General features: G+C 33.2%; 1 protein-coding gene across 1 annotated transcript in view; it reads left to right on the top strand.

Annotated features, from left to right (window-relative positions):
• Positions 1-7,798, top strand: part of Smp_141510 (family S9 non-peptidase homologue (S09 family)) — a gene marked incomplete at its 3' end in the record, with an annotated part of 44,473 nt that extends 36,675 nt beyond the window's left edge. Inside the window, exons 7-9 of the mRNA XM_018798302.1 lie at positions 3,065-3,364; positions 4,127-4,659; positions 7,700-7,798. Coding sequence (XP_018653257.1) covers positions 3,065-3,364; positions 4,127-4,659; positions 7,700-7,798 — 932 coding nt within the window. The remainder of the gene's footprint in view (positions 1-3,064; positions 3,365-4,126; positions 4,660-7,699) is intronic.
• Between the last annotated feature and the right edge of the window lie 9,303 nt (positions 7,799-17,101).

The following is a 17,101-nucleotide window of genomic DNA, read 5'->3' as shown; positions in this document are numbered from 1 at the left end:
AAAACAAAAATTGCGGAAGTTCGGTTTAGGTTGTCGCTGAAAATGTAGGAAACGACGATTGCTGAGTACCCATGAGATGAGTGAACATAAGTTCCTACTGTCGGGAGTATGATTCCAAACTTATGTCTATGATAGAGTGTAATATTAGGCCGAAAATAACATGAAAAAAAAATTGGAACGAACTCACCCGAATCAGGAAAATTTTTCGTCATTGGATAATTAAAATAATCCAGTGAGTTTCGAATATCATAACGTGTACTGTCCATATAATTATGATTTGTTCGATTAGTGATTCGACAGCGTAAATGCCATAGTTTAACGTTAATACGAACAAAAATAATTCCACGTTAGTTGATGATATGAAATTATTGTAATAATAAGCATATAGAGGTTATTCGAATCATAACAGAATATGTCGTCGACGGTTCCATTTTTGGTTTGTGTTCGCTCGTTGCGGTCGCCAATTATGTAGTGAGTTCGTACGCAGAGGTTGTCGATTCTTGTCCGTGTTCGTTCGGCGAGGCATTCAATTCTGTAGTGCCACGATTCGTTAATCGTTCGTTTCGATAACCGATATAATTCTAATCTTAACGGCGCGTAAAATCAGAAGACAAAGGATAGCAGCAACTACAGTTTATTGCCGAATAACTCAGGTCAGAAAGTTAGCAACACCTGAGCGAATAATAACGAGCGAGTGAACAGGCGAATAAGCGAAGGAAGTGAACGAGGCGGAAATGACATGCAGTGGAGATGGCTGGGAAGCCAACTCGTGGGTGATGCAAAAATAATGCGTATTGGAGATTGGCTGTGAAGCCAACTCAATTTAAGCAAGCGTTAATCAACATTTATAGTCGGACAAAAATGAGTGACAGACATATGATGAATAAGATACGAAGTGTACACATATATGCTCATATAAAAGTATAGTCAAGGTTAATAAGCAAATGATTAACAAGATCAAAAGATGACTCAATGTACAGGTGAATTGGCTTGGCCAGCAACTAGGATAAAGTATATGGGCTTAACATATACACCGATACTACAATTTGTTCTGGGCATGTGAACATTTTTCAAGTGTCCTCATAAATTCTCTGTTTTGGAATACAAAAAAATGAGGGTATATTAGGTGCAAATTTATCACTAAGTAATTTTAAAACTGTAATCAAGCCTTCTCCGGTTCTTCGATATGACAACGAGAATGGGTTTAATTTAGCCAGTCGTGCATCATGCTGAAGCTTCACTATTCTAGGAATCAGCTTGGTTGCTGTTCTGTGAACCTTTTAAAAAAGCTCACTGTCTTGTTTTAAGCAATGGATAGAAGCTTGTATGCAGTACTCAAGTTTAGGACGCACGGATACTATATACAAAATCAAAAACGTTTTAGCGTCGACATGACTAAAGGCCCTACGTATTGACCATGGGATTATAAAGCCTTTGGCGGTTATTACACGGCAACGTACAGTAGTATTTTTTAAGTCTTGGCTAACGATGACTCATAAGTCATTATGTGTCTGACAATAGGTAGCTCAGTGTTATTCACTATATATGTATCTGTACCTTGATGACCAATATTCATCACAATGCACTTGGAAGTATTTATCGGAGACTGCCAAGTTTGAGACCATTCAAAAAACTACTCCAGGTCATTTTTATGTTCTAAGCTATCACCTATCTTGACATCTTCAGCATATAGTAAGACCGATGAACATAGGAGACAAGGACGGTCATTTATATACAAGAGAAATAACACTGGCCCCAAAACTATACCCTGGGGCACTCCGCCAACGCACAGAACTAATTAACATGATACCGTGGTTCCCAAGTGAAATTTATATATATATATATATATATATATATATACATCCCTGAATAACATAAAGTAATCTGGAAGAAACTGTTCAACACTTCATTGTTTGATGAAATGTACTTTAAATTTTCAGCTCTTTAAAAAACGTTTCACATTATACATTAGTAGTATGATCATAATTTATTTAAACTTTTTGTTATTTATGTCTCCTACTGAACATTTGCTATTATCTTATCATTTTATTATCCCCAGACTTATGAAATCATATGAGAATTGATTATAATTCCCATAAAATAATCTTATCTTTACCCCCATTGACAAAGGAATTCTGATTCAATCTTTTTATCTTACAATATTCATTCAATGTACATTTATGATCATCAAGTTAATTTGTAATAATGGCGTAAAATCGTTATTGAAAACAAACAAAAAACGTTGTAATCAGTAGGGGTTTTTTGTGGAAATTTATTATTTTCATAGTTGAAAGCTTGAGTCAATGAAAGCTAGACCACCATGGAAAACCTGGAAGTACTGGACGGCCGTATCGTTGTATCGTGGGACTCCTCAGCAGTGCGTATCCACGATCCCAACTCGCGACATCCGAAACCAGAACCTACCAGTCTCACGCCACAGCACTTAACCGATAGACCACTGAGCCGGCATCCAACGGTGTTATTGTCGAACTTCAACCAATCCACGAAGTTTCAGCAACCGTTCACCAATTGCCTTTAGTGAGTTCTTATCTCACAACAGACGTGGTTTGAACTCTACTGGTCACTGCTTCTCACTAGAACTTCAGGAATTACCTCTTGAAGCTAGTGACTAGTGAGCATATGATTATAATGAAAAGGGGTTTTTTTGTGGAGATTTAGTGCTGAGGAGTCCCACAATAGGACAAAACGGCCGTCCAGTGCTTCCAGGTTTTCCTTGATAGTCTAACTTCAATTGACTCATGCTTTCAACTATGAAAAAAACGTTGTGACAATCAAACTATCAGACAATGAATAATCATCATTTTTATTAAAATTTGATTGGTTAATTAAAAATATGGGGTGAAAAATATTTCCAGTATTCTTATTGGTCTATTATTATTATTGGGAATAAAATACAAATCAGTACCCATTTACTGACTTCTATATTATTGACTTAATATTATGATAATGAAATGTGACATTTTTTTATGCAAATAATGATGATCTTTTGTTATCCAACTAAAGGGTATCCATGTAAATTATCGATTCTTATTATTCATTAAAGCTTATTTATATAAAGATGCATTACATTTCTATCAACCACGACGGTATCCAAATTGTTTTGTCATAATGAAACAAGATGATCCAGAAGATTTAACTATCACATATACAGAAGCGGATGGTAACTTGTACAAAGGATTATCAATAGTGACACCAAGAGATAAATATAGATTTTATCCCTTTTGTGAGAATTCAGCCAACTATTCACTATCTTCTTCTACACCATATTATCATACAAGAGCTAGTTATTCAAATGAACCAATTCAAATTCAATCATTGAATTTTAAAATGAATAAATCAAAAAGTAATCCAGGAGTTTCAATAAACAATGAAGCAATACTGACATCATCAACGATAACATCAACAGATGTTTTATCATCACCATCATCATCATCATTATCCAATTTAAAACATAAAGAAATAACAACAATGAATGAACCATTATTAGTTGTACAATATGAAAAACAATTACCTCTTGTAGATAATCGACTTGATCACCTTGATCATCATCATCACCACCATCATCAGCAACAGCACCAACAGTTAACACATTCATGGAGTAAAAAAATCAGACCTAATTGGAGATCAGAACCTTCACATTTATTTTTTAATTTGAATTATAAAAGAAAAAATACATTTGATAATATACATCATTCAATGAATTATCAATTTAATGATTATGTCTATAATAATCATTCATTGAATCATTCAAAAGTACCTTATTTACCAATATTATATAGTAGTTTAGAGAAAATTCATAAAACCAACACCACCACCACAACAACAACAACTGATTCCATGAACACAGTACATCATCATCATCATCATTACGATCATCTTCATCACGATCATCTTCATCACGATCATCATCGTCATCATCATCAGTATAATAATGACGACTTAAATAAGTATTCAAATATACATCATCCGTTTTCACATGATAATGATATACCAAAATCCAATTATATTCAATCATCATTATTAACATTATCTGGTAACTATATAAAACATCCAAATACATCAATTATAAATAATGATCCATTATGTAATACACAAAATATTACAGATCAAGAAGTTACATTATCATTCAATACATTAAAACTAATTAATTCTAAATCTAAACGTGCATTAATTAATGTTGGTGGTATTAAACATGAAATATTATGGAATATTGTTGATCGTTATCCAAATACAAGATTAGGTAAATTACATCATGTTAATAATATTAATGATTTATTAAATTTATGTGATGATTATGATCCAATTAATAATGAATATTATTTTGATCGTAATCCAATTATTTTTTCCAATATATTGAATTTTTATCGATCCAAGAAATTACATTATAATGATATGATATGTGTAATTGATTTTAAAGAAGAATTATATTATTGGGGGGTTAATGAAAATTTTATTAAATCATGTTGTTCACATCGTTATCATCAACAAATTGATTTAATTGAAGATGAAATAAAAAAAGAAGAAAATTGTATAAGACAAATTACATTAATTGATGAATTTGGTAATAGTTGTTATGCTAATTTAAAAAGGCAAGGATGGAATTTATTAGAGAAACCTCATACATCTGGTGCTGCTAGAGTAAGATTGATTTATTGATTTTATTTTTTGTTGTTGTTGTTGTTGTTATATTGATTGAGTGCGTGTACGTGCCTTGTTTATATAATATATGACGTGATAAGACCGCCAGTTGGAGAGCAGTGAATTTATTGATCGGACCAATGACACACAAAAAGTCGTATGAGCAGTCTTGAGTACTGCTCGGTCCTCCTTTCTACCTACCCCAGTCAGTTAAGTCAAGAACACCAATATCAGTCTGTGCAATATGAATCATTATTTCTCAAACATACTGGGTTTATATACCAAACAAACTGACTACATCGTACGATAAAATAGAAAATAACATTTGTACAAGATTAAGCCAAATGTGGCTGTGAATAGGGGGGACAGTAAATAATAGACTGGGTATAACTCAGGAATGATAAATTTTATAATAATAGTTTATAGGTCAAAATAAAGCTTATGATAAGAGGGACACGAATGTGGATACTTTACTTACCTAACAATTATGCAATAGGAAATATGCATATCACATTGGTCCATAAATAGTTCTCAAAGTTGTGAAGATTGTTGAATTTAGATTGAGATCATGAATTGATCAATGTAAGACCACCATTGATAACCTGCAAGTACTTGACAGCTGTTCCGTCCTAGTATGGGGCTCCTCAGTAGTGTGCATTCGCGATCCTACAAACAAGAACGGAATCTAGGACTTTCTGTCACGAGCGAACGCTTAACTTCCAACGGTGTTAATTTCTAACTGCCATCAACCCACGATATTGTACGACTGTCTTCCATTGCATTTAGTGGGTAGCTGCTTTACATCTGACACAGTTCAGCTCCACTGGTCCCTAGAACCCGGGGAATTCCTCCTTCAAGCTAGCTACTAGCGAATACATGATCATTTTCAGTTTGTGGTTGTGGAGATTGTTGGATTGCATTGAATTCATGGATCGATCAATGCTAGACCTCCATTTAAAGCCGTTTCTTCCTAGTATGAGACTTCTCAACAGTGCGCATCCAATCATTATATATAAGTTACTGCATGTTAATTGAAACAGATTTATACCCAAGTATATTTTTGACATGTAACTAACATTGGAATCCAGGATTTGTATTTCATCCTGATTAACATTAACTTAATGTATGTATCTTAATCTGAGTGTTGATTTTAACATTGGGACTCACTTCCGGTATTTAATATAGACACTCTAGGTAGCCATCAGCTTGTTTAACTCATAGGAAAATATCTGTCGTTTTTATTTTTTTGTGGTTAATATTCATATATACTCAGCTAAATAGTTCTAGATTTGATGAACTGATTTACCTAAAGTCACGTGTTAGACAGAATTAAAAATACAACCGAGCCATCCATCATTCATAATTCTGTATAATATCATACCTATATATATGCACGGTTTTATTTAAGCAGCAAACATCTTTTACATCACTTTACAATATCAACCTAATCTTTTGTGAATAATAACATACATTTTATAATTCTAAAGTTTAAGCGCTCGCACGCGAGAATGATAGATCCTGAGTTCAAATCTCGTGAGGCGGGATCATGGATTCGCACTGCTGAGGAGTCTCACAATAGGATGAGACAGCCGTCTAGTGCTCCCAGGTTTTTCATGATGCTCTAGCTTCAACGGAATCAGGATTTCAACTATAGAATTACTAAAATCTCCACAAAAATAAACCTCTTCTGATAATTATACAATGTCGTAATAAGTGAATCCTTTCATAGTCTATAAGATTTCTTTCCATTTACATTCTTCTATAAACCAATTATACTAAGATAATTGATGATTTATGTAATACTGATATATATAGAAGTAGTTTGTATCAATTTATGTAGTTGAATAATGAAAAACACTTTATTGTGTAAAATACATACAAAATTAAATGTATATACAAATTAGTAGTTACACAAACCACCAGATCACTATAGATTTTGTGTTTTGAGTAAGTAATTATAACTTATACGTAGAACAAGGGGATTTTGAGCAGTGTTAGAATCTAGGATGCGGAATTCGTTCTATTCAGGTCTCTATGACTCTATCTACCATTTATATTTGGATGTTAATATTCACATCAAGGCTCGAATCCAGTACTTTTCGCTTTTAACACTAACGTGTTATCTATTGAGTTTCAGAATTCAGATGTTAAGTAACTTTGAAATTAATATGATTTTTGTATCGTTATTGGAATGAGTTTGGATCATTTTGTTGTTAATATTGTTAGTTAAATCTTTTTTGGATTTGCACATTATTTGACGACTAGCTCCAAATAACCGAGACTGATCAAACTTCAGTCAACCATATTGATAATAAAATAATTAACTTAAATTCTAATAATGAACATTACTTACTTACTACGCCTGTTACTCCTAATGGAGCATAGGTCACCTACCAGCATTCTCCAACCCACTCTATCCTGAACCTTCCTTTCTAGTTCTATCCAATTGTTGTTCATTTTTCTCATATCTGTCTCCGTTTCTCAGCGTAATGTGTTCTTTGATCTTCCTCTTCTATGTGTGAGGGCTTGCCTTGTGACGCAATTGGGTGATTTCCTCAAAGTATGCTCAATCCACTTTCAGCCCTTCTTCCTGATTTCTTCCTCCTCTGGAATCTGGTTTGCTGTCTCCTACAGTAGCTAGTTGCTGGTAGTGTCTGGCCGACGGATGCGAAGTATGTTCAGTAGACAACTGTTAATAAACACTTGTATCTTCTAGATGATGGCTTTCGTAGTTCTCCACGTCTCCGCCCCATACAGTAGAACTGTCTGATAATGAACATTATCAGATGTATATTCCCACTGACTGTTATCGTCAAGAGTGTTTTTATTTCATACATGAATACACAACAAATAAACAATGGTGTACAGTGGAAAAATTCGATTACAAATTAATTACTTTCAATAGTTATATTTCTTTGTTCTGATTTAAGATGACTAATAAGGGAAGCTTTCATTCTTGAACATTTAAATCTCTTCTTTTTAATACTTGATGTATCATGAGTTTTTATGAAAGATGTCGTTCTAAATTATGTAATTTAAGTTTTTACCTATGGACAGTGTAGTTTTTAGATTTCATGGTTTACAACATGTATCCAACATTCTGTATTACAGTAATAAACTGACTATTTTGAAGAAGTAGATGTAACCAAACAAATTTAATGTGTTATAACATTGTATGCATTACGATGAGATAAAGGATGGTTGGAGGTAGTCAACAAGAAATAATAAATCTAAATTTCGAACGAGTTGATTCTCATCAAGTAGTAACTTTAACGAAAGTGATACTTCCTGATAAAATTATATCATCACAAGTCAGTTCCACAACCTAGGAATTTACTGATGCTTACATGCACACCTTGCTGATGAATGCCAACTAACAAGAAGTTTAAGTTAAATAGGGTTCCTTGTCGACTATCTTCAACCACTTAATATAATTCATTGTCAGAATAAAATCAAATGTCAAATTGAGCGAATAACATATTGAATTAATCCATAATCCCATTATTGATTGCTTTCTAATAGATCAGAAACAAGTAACTGGATGATTTTCACTCTAGTCCATATAAAAATAGTGTTATATGTATAAATAAAGACATTCATTAAACAACTAAGTACAAATTCCAGAAAACTATACAAATCGAATTGAATCAACTGGAAAGAAATAACTTTTCTTTCAATATTGATTACCTTTAGTTCTACAGATAATTTACTTACTTACTTACTTGCGCCTGTTACTTCCAATGGAGCATAGGTCGCCTGCCAACATTCTCCAACCTACACTATCATGAACCTTCCATTCTAGTTCGATCCAGTTTTTGTTCATTTCTCATATCTTTCTCCATTTCTCAGTGTAATATATTCTTTGGTCTTCTTTTTATTCTCTTTTGGCCTTGAGGGTACCAGGTGAGGGCTCGACTTGTGATGCAGTTAATTACTTTCCTCAATTTGTATCCTATTCACTTCCAGAGTTTACACATTATGTTAAATCCTGAAGTATTTAACAGTTAAAAAAAGTCATGAAAAAAGGTCTTACAATTGATAAGTTCATGTCTATACATGACTTCTATCCTTTTCACTGTCTCTTTCTCTCTCCATATATATCTACATAGATATATGTTAGTTTTTACTCATTCACATATCGAAACATACTATTGATTAAAATAAGTATTAATTTAGTAATCTGTTATTGTTCTATTTTAATTTTTATAAAGCTAGATCGAACTACTTTTCTGTCATATTTCATCATATTAAAGGATATTAAATCTTTACTTTTAGGGATTTACATAAATTGATCACAAAAATAGTGAAAAAGGAAAAAAATTTAGGGAACAGTAGGCAATTAAAAAACAAAAAAAGTCATTTAGGTCACGAGTTTGAATTTCGTGAGGCGGGATCAAGGATGAGCATTGATGAGGAGTCTCATAATTGAACAAAACGGCCGTTAAGTGCTTACAGGTTTTACATGGTGGTCTAGCTTCAAATGATTCATGATTTCAACTATATGAAATTACTAAAAATCTTCACAAAACTCCGTTCTGATAAAAATCATTTAACTACTTATGTTAAATAAATTATAAGCAAAGATGAATAGTGGCTAGCAGTGGAATCCAGTTTGACGTGCGTTTCGTCCTATTTGAGACTCGTCAGCTGGATGTACCTGCATCTCAGAGTTGATGTTCACTCTGAGACTCGAACCCAGTACCGTTTGTTTCAAGTGCCATCACATTATCCACTTAGCTACAGAGTCCTGATAGCCACCTGCTTGTGCAATGGGGTCAAGTTTATATTCCCTTGGTGGTGTTTACTTGTATCTTCTCATTGTTATTTACGACTGTAATTGATCGATCTCTTGTTGGTATCGTACATCCTGTATGGACTGCTTTGATATTGCCTGAAGTTACAATTATGTTAATTATATTAAATTGTGTTAACTATTTATTCAGTTAGTTAATCAGCCTGTAAACTTAAGGTTATCATTACATGATGTGTAGTGATTCATTTGAAATGTTCATTTACAACTCGATAAGGGATCTATATATTTAGAACCTTCATGTTTCACAACAAGTGTTTAATATTTAAACTACTGACCCAGTTTTCAAATGGTCTATTTGATTAACTTCAATCAATTCTCATTGTTGAGTAATCATCTTCCAATACAACTAATGCTATTTTCAAAAGGGGTTTTGTGGAGATTTTAGTAATTTCATAGAGTTGAGATCATGAGTCAATTGAAGCTAGACCACCATGAAAAACCTGGAAGCACTGGACAGCCGTTTTGTTCTATTATGGGACTCCTGAGCAGTGCTATTTTTTTAATTCCCAATCGGGAATGAATTTCACTATTCGTAACTTTACACTAGAACTATAAGAAGTGTTTCTAAAAGATTAAAACATTAGTTCAAGGCTTATTGGTTCACAATAGTCATCTAAATCAACCATAAAATTAAAGTGTTTACTTTACAGTCATAACTGTTTCATATTTGACAGACAGAAATATTAATTAGGACAATCCATTTTCAAAGAATGAAAAACTTATGTTTTAAAATGTGTATCCATGTAATCTCAAAGGAATAAAAGCTATTAGTCTATCACATCTTTTCATTTTCATAAGTAATAAAAGTATATAACTGGTTTTTTTTAAAAAAATAGCATTTTAGTGTGTACTACTAATGTTGACAGATATAAGTAGTATATATATCACCAATCCAAAGTGGAGTACCTGAAGAAGTAGAAGGTTGAAAGAATGAAAGAGAAGAGAACTAGAATAGATAGTGATTAGTATGGAAACGAAGGAACAACAAAATTTAACATAATTGATTGATATTTTGGTAATGAAGTATTTACTGTATGATTGTCAGTGTTTACCAAAAAAAACATTCTGTAATGTATTGGAATACATTTGGTTGTCCCCAAATGTGGTTGCATTCACTACCGTATATCTGTGGTAGGAGATTTTCTTTTCTTTAGTAATTTACAGATAATGTTATTGCTTTCAACAAATGTTATTATTGTATATACACAAAAAAATATTATTGTTTACAGGTTTTATTAGTATAAAATTTGACCGGAAGACTACTTTTGTGAGATGGTGGAGAAGATTTGTAGCTCAGGTGGATGATTTTGATGTAGGTTTTATTCTCTGATCTGGATGGTTTGGTCGTGGAGCTTTCATCGTCCTTCTGAACGACATTATCATCACAAACTTCGGGTAGAAGTGAAGTGTTTGAATTTCTCCACATGTGATTCACAGCTTGTCCTGTGCACCTCGATGTTGATTGGTTCTTATTGACCTTAAATCTGTCATTGTTTATTTCTTTGTGCTGATGATGTAGTTCAGAAGGATGATGAATGCTCCACGACCAAACCATCCAGCTCAGAGAACAAACCTGAATCAAGACCACTTTTGTTCACACTGGTAACTAAGTTCGACAGCCAGTTGCCGGGGTTTTGAACTTTACTCTTGAAAAGAAATCTTTATTTTTTTAACAAGATAACAAACTCATTCAAATGGTACATTAATAAGATAAGAATAAAACTGGAGGTTTTATAGATGATATGATGTCATGACTTGTTCATTCTTACGTAATTCCAGAGTATTATTTAAATTGTAATGCTACACTAAATGTAATTAGTGAACTCGTATAGTTACTTTTTAATACTATGCCCTAAGTACTTTTGACTTAGTCAAAAAGGATAAATCTGATCTCTGAAGAATATATTTTAAGAAAAAATAACATTTCCTGTACAATGTCTTTCTTCACTGACCAGTAATTATATTTAAATAACTGTAATCAGAAGGTGGTTTATTTCACTCACTAGATAATTTACAATGACTGATAGCTGAGCATTTCACCAATGTAATCAACTAGCTGTTAATGTCTCAGTCCTACGAGAGACCTGTACTGACCCAAGTAGCTCAGTAATAACATCTCAAACTGTGAAACAGAGTGGATGAGTGCCGAATCCACTTTGAGAGCCTCATCGCTCCCATGATTACAGGTAGACTTTAGAAATAAGTGCTAATTAGAACAAGAAGTATATCCAGGATTTCCTTCCGTCTACCTCAAACAGCTAACACCAGATTATTTCCAAAAATATGGGCAGTAATCTTTGTTCCAACCCAAAAAATAAACATTCGATTACAGTCAATCAATTAAATTCACAAACTATTATAACTACAATGTAAAACATATTTAAGTGTTCAATGTTGGAGTACATTGATTTTCTATGAACAACAATAGTTAACCTAGGCCTGAAAAAGCAATTTTGATTAATGGTTAAGACAATGTCCATTATGGTTAGAATGTTTCAGCAAACAGTCAGGAATTCCATAATAGGGTGAAACAGTATTTCAATAATTTTTGGCATTCAGTGGTTCTCTAAGATCATTCTGTAATGTAAACTACAAAATTACTTACTTACTTACCTACTTACGCCTGTTACCCCTCGTGGAGGAGCATAGCCCACTCACCAACATTCTCCATCCAACCCTGTCCTGAGCCTTCCTTTACAGTTCTTTCCAGTTAACATTCATCCTTTTCATATCTGCTTCCATTTCCTAGAGTAATGTGTTCTTCGGCCTTCCTCTTTCGCCTCCCTTCCGGATTCCAAGTTAGGGATTGCCTTGTAATGCACATTGGTGAATTCCCTCAATGAATGTCCTATCCACTTCCAACGTCTTTTCCTAATTTCCTCTTCAGCTGGAAGCTGATTCGTCCTTTCCCATAAAACGCTGTTGCTGATAGTATCCGGCCAATGGATGTTGAGTATTTTGCGTAGACAACTGTTTATAAATACTTGTACCTTCCTGATGATGGCCGTAGTAGTTCTCCACGTTTCAACTCCATACAGTACGACTGACTGTCTTGACGTTCGTATTAAAGATTCTGACCTTGAAATTGGTTGAGAGTTGTTTTGAGTTCCATATGTTGTTCAATTGTAGAAATGCTGCCCTTACTTTGCCAATCCTCGCCTTTACATCCGCATCCGATCCTCCTTGTTTATCAACGATGCTTCCCAGTTACGTGAATGTTTCCACCTCTTCAAGAGTTTCGTCATCAAGTGTGATTGGGTTGCTGTTCTCCGTGTTGTATTTGAGAATCTTGCTTTTTCCTTTGTGAATGTGGAGACCTATCGATGCAGAGGTTGCTGCTACATTTGCTGTCTTCATCTGCATTTGTTTGTGTGTATGAGAGAGGAGAGCTAGGTCATCTGTGAAGTCCAAATCATCTAATTGATTCTGAGAAGTCCATTGTATTCCGTATTTCCCCTCAGATTTTGAAGTTGTTGTTGTTTGAATAATTAAGTATAATTAAAATATTCATTCGTTCAAGCCTGAGATTATGGTTACGTTTTAATATCAAAGCTTCCAAATGCTGTGGTACGGCCGAGAGTGGGGGGAGTCCTCTCTCCCTCTCGAAATGCTCTCACATGGCCACGCGAATATATAGCCTCTGCCAAGGAAAAACTACTCACTGCCTTCTCGCACCACGAGTATTGTTTACGACAGTGAGAGGACGACGCTTTAACCGGATTGATGGACACGAAGGGTCCACTTAGGGGATTTAGGAAACCTTGATTCCAAACCAATGGTGCACATGGGCTCCAGTATCCTAAGGAAACAAATGGCGTATGAATCAATCGTTGGTCACCGGCTACCATGGAATTACATCTCCTCACGATGCTCCACTGCCTTGTAGATCATTTTTACAAACTTCTCTTCGATTCTTCAAACTTATCAATAACTAAGCTACAAACTTATTACTCGTTACAAAACCTGTTTTCGATTTATTTATCTATTTATTATGAAAAAAAATGGTAGTTTTAATTCTTGTTTTAATGCAATTTATTATCCATTTTAACAAATGGATAACAAAACAACATTAGATGAATAGGAATAGGAATAGGATTATTATTATTATTACTTTAGACTGATTAAATAATGGTTGCGTTTTCATTATAATTAAATTAGAATGATACATTCTTTTGTTTTTTGTTTTTTTTAAAAAATTTTGTTTATATCGAAAAAATAGAGAAAAAAACAGAAAAAAAATAAACAATCAGACAAACAGGAAAATTTGTCGTGACTATTAGAAAGATGGAAAAAAATTTTGTGCATTTTTCTTTTTTTTCTTTTTTTTTATATTTTCGATAACTAAATTATTTAAGTGAATATCTAGGGAAAAGAATATTTTTTTTTGAAATTTTATACAATTTTAAAGATGAATTATAATATCCATTTAATAATAATTAGTATTCGTCGAGAAGCTTAGGCCGACCACCAACATTCTTCATCCGACTCTGTCCTGGGCAATTCTTTATAGTCGTTATTCATCCTTTTCAAATCTACTTTTATTTCCTGGAGTAATGTGCTCTTTGGTCTCCTCGAATATTAACTTAAGTCACAAACACTATAATCAAAGATAGATGACGGCTAGCAGTGGAATGCAGGACACGCGTTTCGTACTATTTGGGAGTCGTTGGCTTGATACACCTGTATCCCAGAGTTGATGATTATTCCGGGACTCGAACCCAGTAAAATTCGCTCAAAGCGTAATCGCGTTATCCACTTAGCTACTGATTTCAGATAGCCACTTACTTGTTCAATAGGGTGAAGTTTAAATTCACTTGATATTGTTTACTTGTTATTTCACATTTTTGTTTTAGAACTGCAATTGATCAGTCTCCTATTGGTAGCTGACGAGTCTCAAATAGAATGGAACGTAAGTTCTACATCCCACTGCTAGCCACCATCCATCTTTGCTTATAATATTCTCGGTGTTTTGTTAAGATGTTTGTGGCTAGTGGTCTCTCAGTTATTTATCTGAAACTGAGACATGATATGGTTTAAGCTTAGTTATTTATTACACAAATTGAATTAGTATTATAATCCTATGTTTCAGTCATATAGACTAAAGAAATCAATTTATTCTTATCAATTTATAGTATTTTAATAACAATACCAAATATCATAGTCACAAGATATCAGTAGTTTTCTTAGTTTTATATACAAAAATAATATATTATCAATGAATAACTTCAAGTTATCTCTAACAATTAGAGAGGATTCAATGTTCTGAGGTAACGCAAGACTCAGTAGCTAAGTGGATAACGTGATGACTTTTGAAGTGAATGATACTGAGTTCGAGTTTCAGAGTGAACATCCACTTTAGGATGGAGGTATATCCAGCTGACGATTCTCAAATAGGACGAGACGGGTGTCCTGGAAGCGCAGCATATGTAGACAACATTTGTTATCAGTTTATATATATATATATACATAGATACAATCCATATAACTATTCATTATATTAGATAACTATGAATGGTCTACATATTAAAAAAATGATTCGTTATCATCTGAGGATTGCCTACCCATAAAAACAATATCCTAGTAACTATATAAATGAAATTATAATAATCACGAACAGATGTTCGAACACAGAATAAGGTTCGAGTCATAAAATCTGATATGACGGGATGAAAAGTCAAAACTACATTCTTTTTACTCGTTATGGATTTTTTGTGTTCGGCATTACTTCTGTTTTTCCAATCTATCTATATATGTATAAAGGAGTGTATTTTCAATGAGAGTCATCGTCATCATCGTCGTCATTGTCGTATTTCTTCTAGGTTAACAAACTTTAACTTGTACCAGTTTTTGTGTTCTTACATTTGTGACATGGGAATTGTAGTGGTTCCTCGTTTTTACAAGTGATAAGCAATTCTGATATAATAATAATCAATGACGACCAGATATAACAATTGATGACTGAATGAAAACAGTCAACCACGGGATATAACAAAATCAGTATTTTGACAAAAAACAAAAAAAAGATGTAAACCTAGATACCTTAGAAACTTTACTAATCATAAACGCTTCAATGGTTAGATCAGTTTATTAACATTAAAAATTACTATAATTATACCCTAATTAAAAATAAAGAAATCAAATTCTTGTTAAAAGTTTAATACAATTGTGGTGTATGTTACTTATATCCACACAAGTAGTATATGACGACTGTCAGGCAAAGAATATATATGTTCAGCCACTTCTTTTACCCTGGCCAACTTTGAACCTAACTAGTTAGTAATGAATTTTATAATATGGTGACGTAATTTTTATATCCTAAACTTATCCACACATCTTACGATTGTCATTATTATTATTACACTTGCTAACCTTTTTGAGAAGTTTATTCAGCATTCACCCCTATCTGCAAATTCTTGCCTAATTTGTATTATTCCACATATTACGTGATTTGTAAATACATGATTAACTCTCTTACCCCATGTTAACCATATTTATTCTGATCATATATCTTACAATTTAATTTCATCTTATGTTAATTTCCTAGTGAAAACTCTCCTTATATTGTGGTGTGGTTTACCTATAACCACATAAGTAGTATATGACGATGATCAGGCAGAGAATGTAATTTACTAAAATATCGATAAGAAAAAAAACGGGGACGAGACGTAATTGGTATGAAAATAAATGAACAATAATAATCGGAAAGGGTGGACTGATATTTGCAGAAGGAACGGTCAAGATTAAGACAATTAATTAATATCAGATATTATTCAACATATGCTCACTAGTGATTCCCTTAACGAAGTATTTCCTGAAGTTCTAGTGAGAAATAGTGACCAGTGGAGTTCAAACCAGGTCTGTTGTGATATAGGGACTTACTGAAGACAATGATGGATGTATCGATCAATTTCATAGAGTATTTCATGTTATATATATCGATAGTTTCATTAAAATTAGTCTAAAAAAATTAAGAGAATTCGGCGAAAACAATTTTCTTTATGATAAAATCTGATATTAAGAGTTTTGAACCAATTTTGTGATGTAGTCTTTTGTTATCCTTCTATAGATAGATAGATATCTATCATATAACTACATATACGAATGTACAGCTTAAGTAAATGATTACGTCAGGAAGAAAATTTTCTTTGTTGAATTAATTTTTATTATTATTGTTATTCAATAACACAATGGGTTATTGGGATAGTTGGAATAAATTCCATTAAGGATTATTATTTATTATAATAGATAACCCAGGACCTATCAGTCTCGAGCTGGAGCCCTTAACCGATATGATCACTGATGTGGGGTCCATAAGAGAATATGGATGATTTAAAGGAGTTTGTCATCGTTTCCGAAATCTCTATTGGGGCTTTTTTTTAAAACAAAAGATAATCAGATCTTCCTTCGGTGAAATCGACCCACATGATACTACCTTGGTGGGTCCTAACACTGATAAACCTGATTGTGTACAAACAATGCAAGAAGAATGTGCTGATAACATTATTGTAACAGACAATAAGATTTAATTCTTCCGAAATGTTTGAGAACTCACCAGTAAAACACAAGCCATGCTTACAACTCTCCCCAGAAATGTAAAATGAAATGAAACTATTCTATGGTGGAAGAGCT

Source organism: Schistosoma mansoni, chromosome 6 (genome assembly GCF_000237925.1).
Source record: "Schistosoma mansoni strain Puerto Rico chromosome 6, complete genome".
Taxonomy (NCBI): domain Eukaryota; kingdom Metazoa; phylum Platyhelminthes; class Trematoda; order Strigeidida; family Schistosomatidae; genus Schistosoma; species Schistosoma mansoni.
Note: the sequence above shows the minus strand (reverse complement) of the source record. Positions and strands in the feature narration are given on the sequence as shown.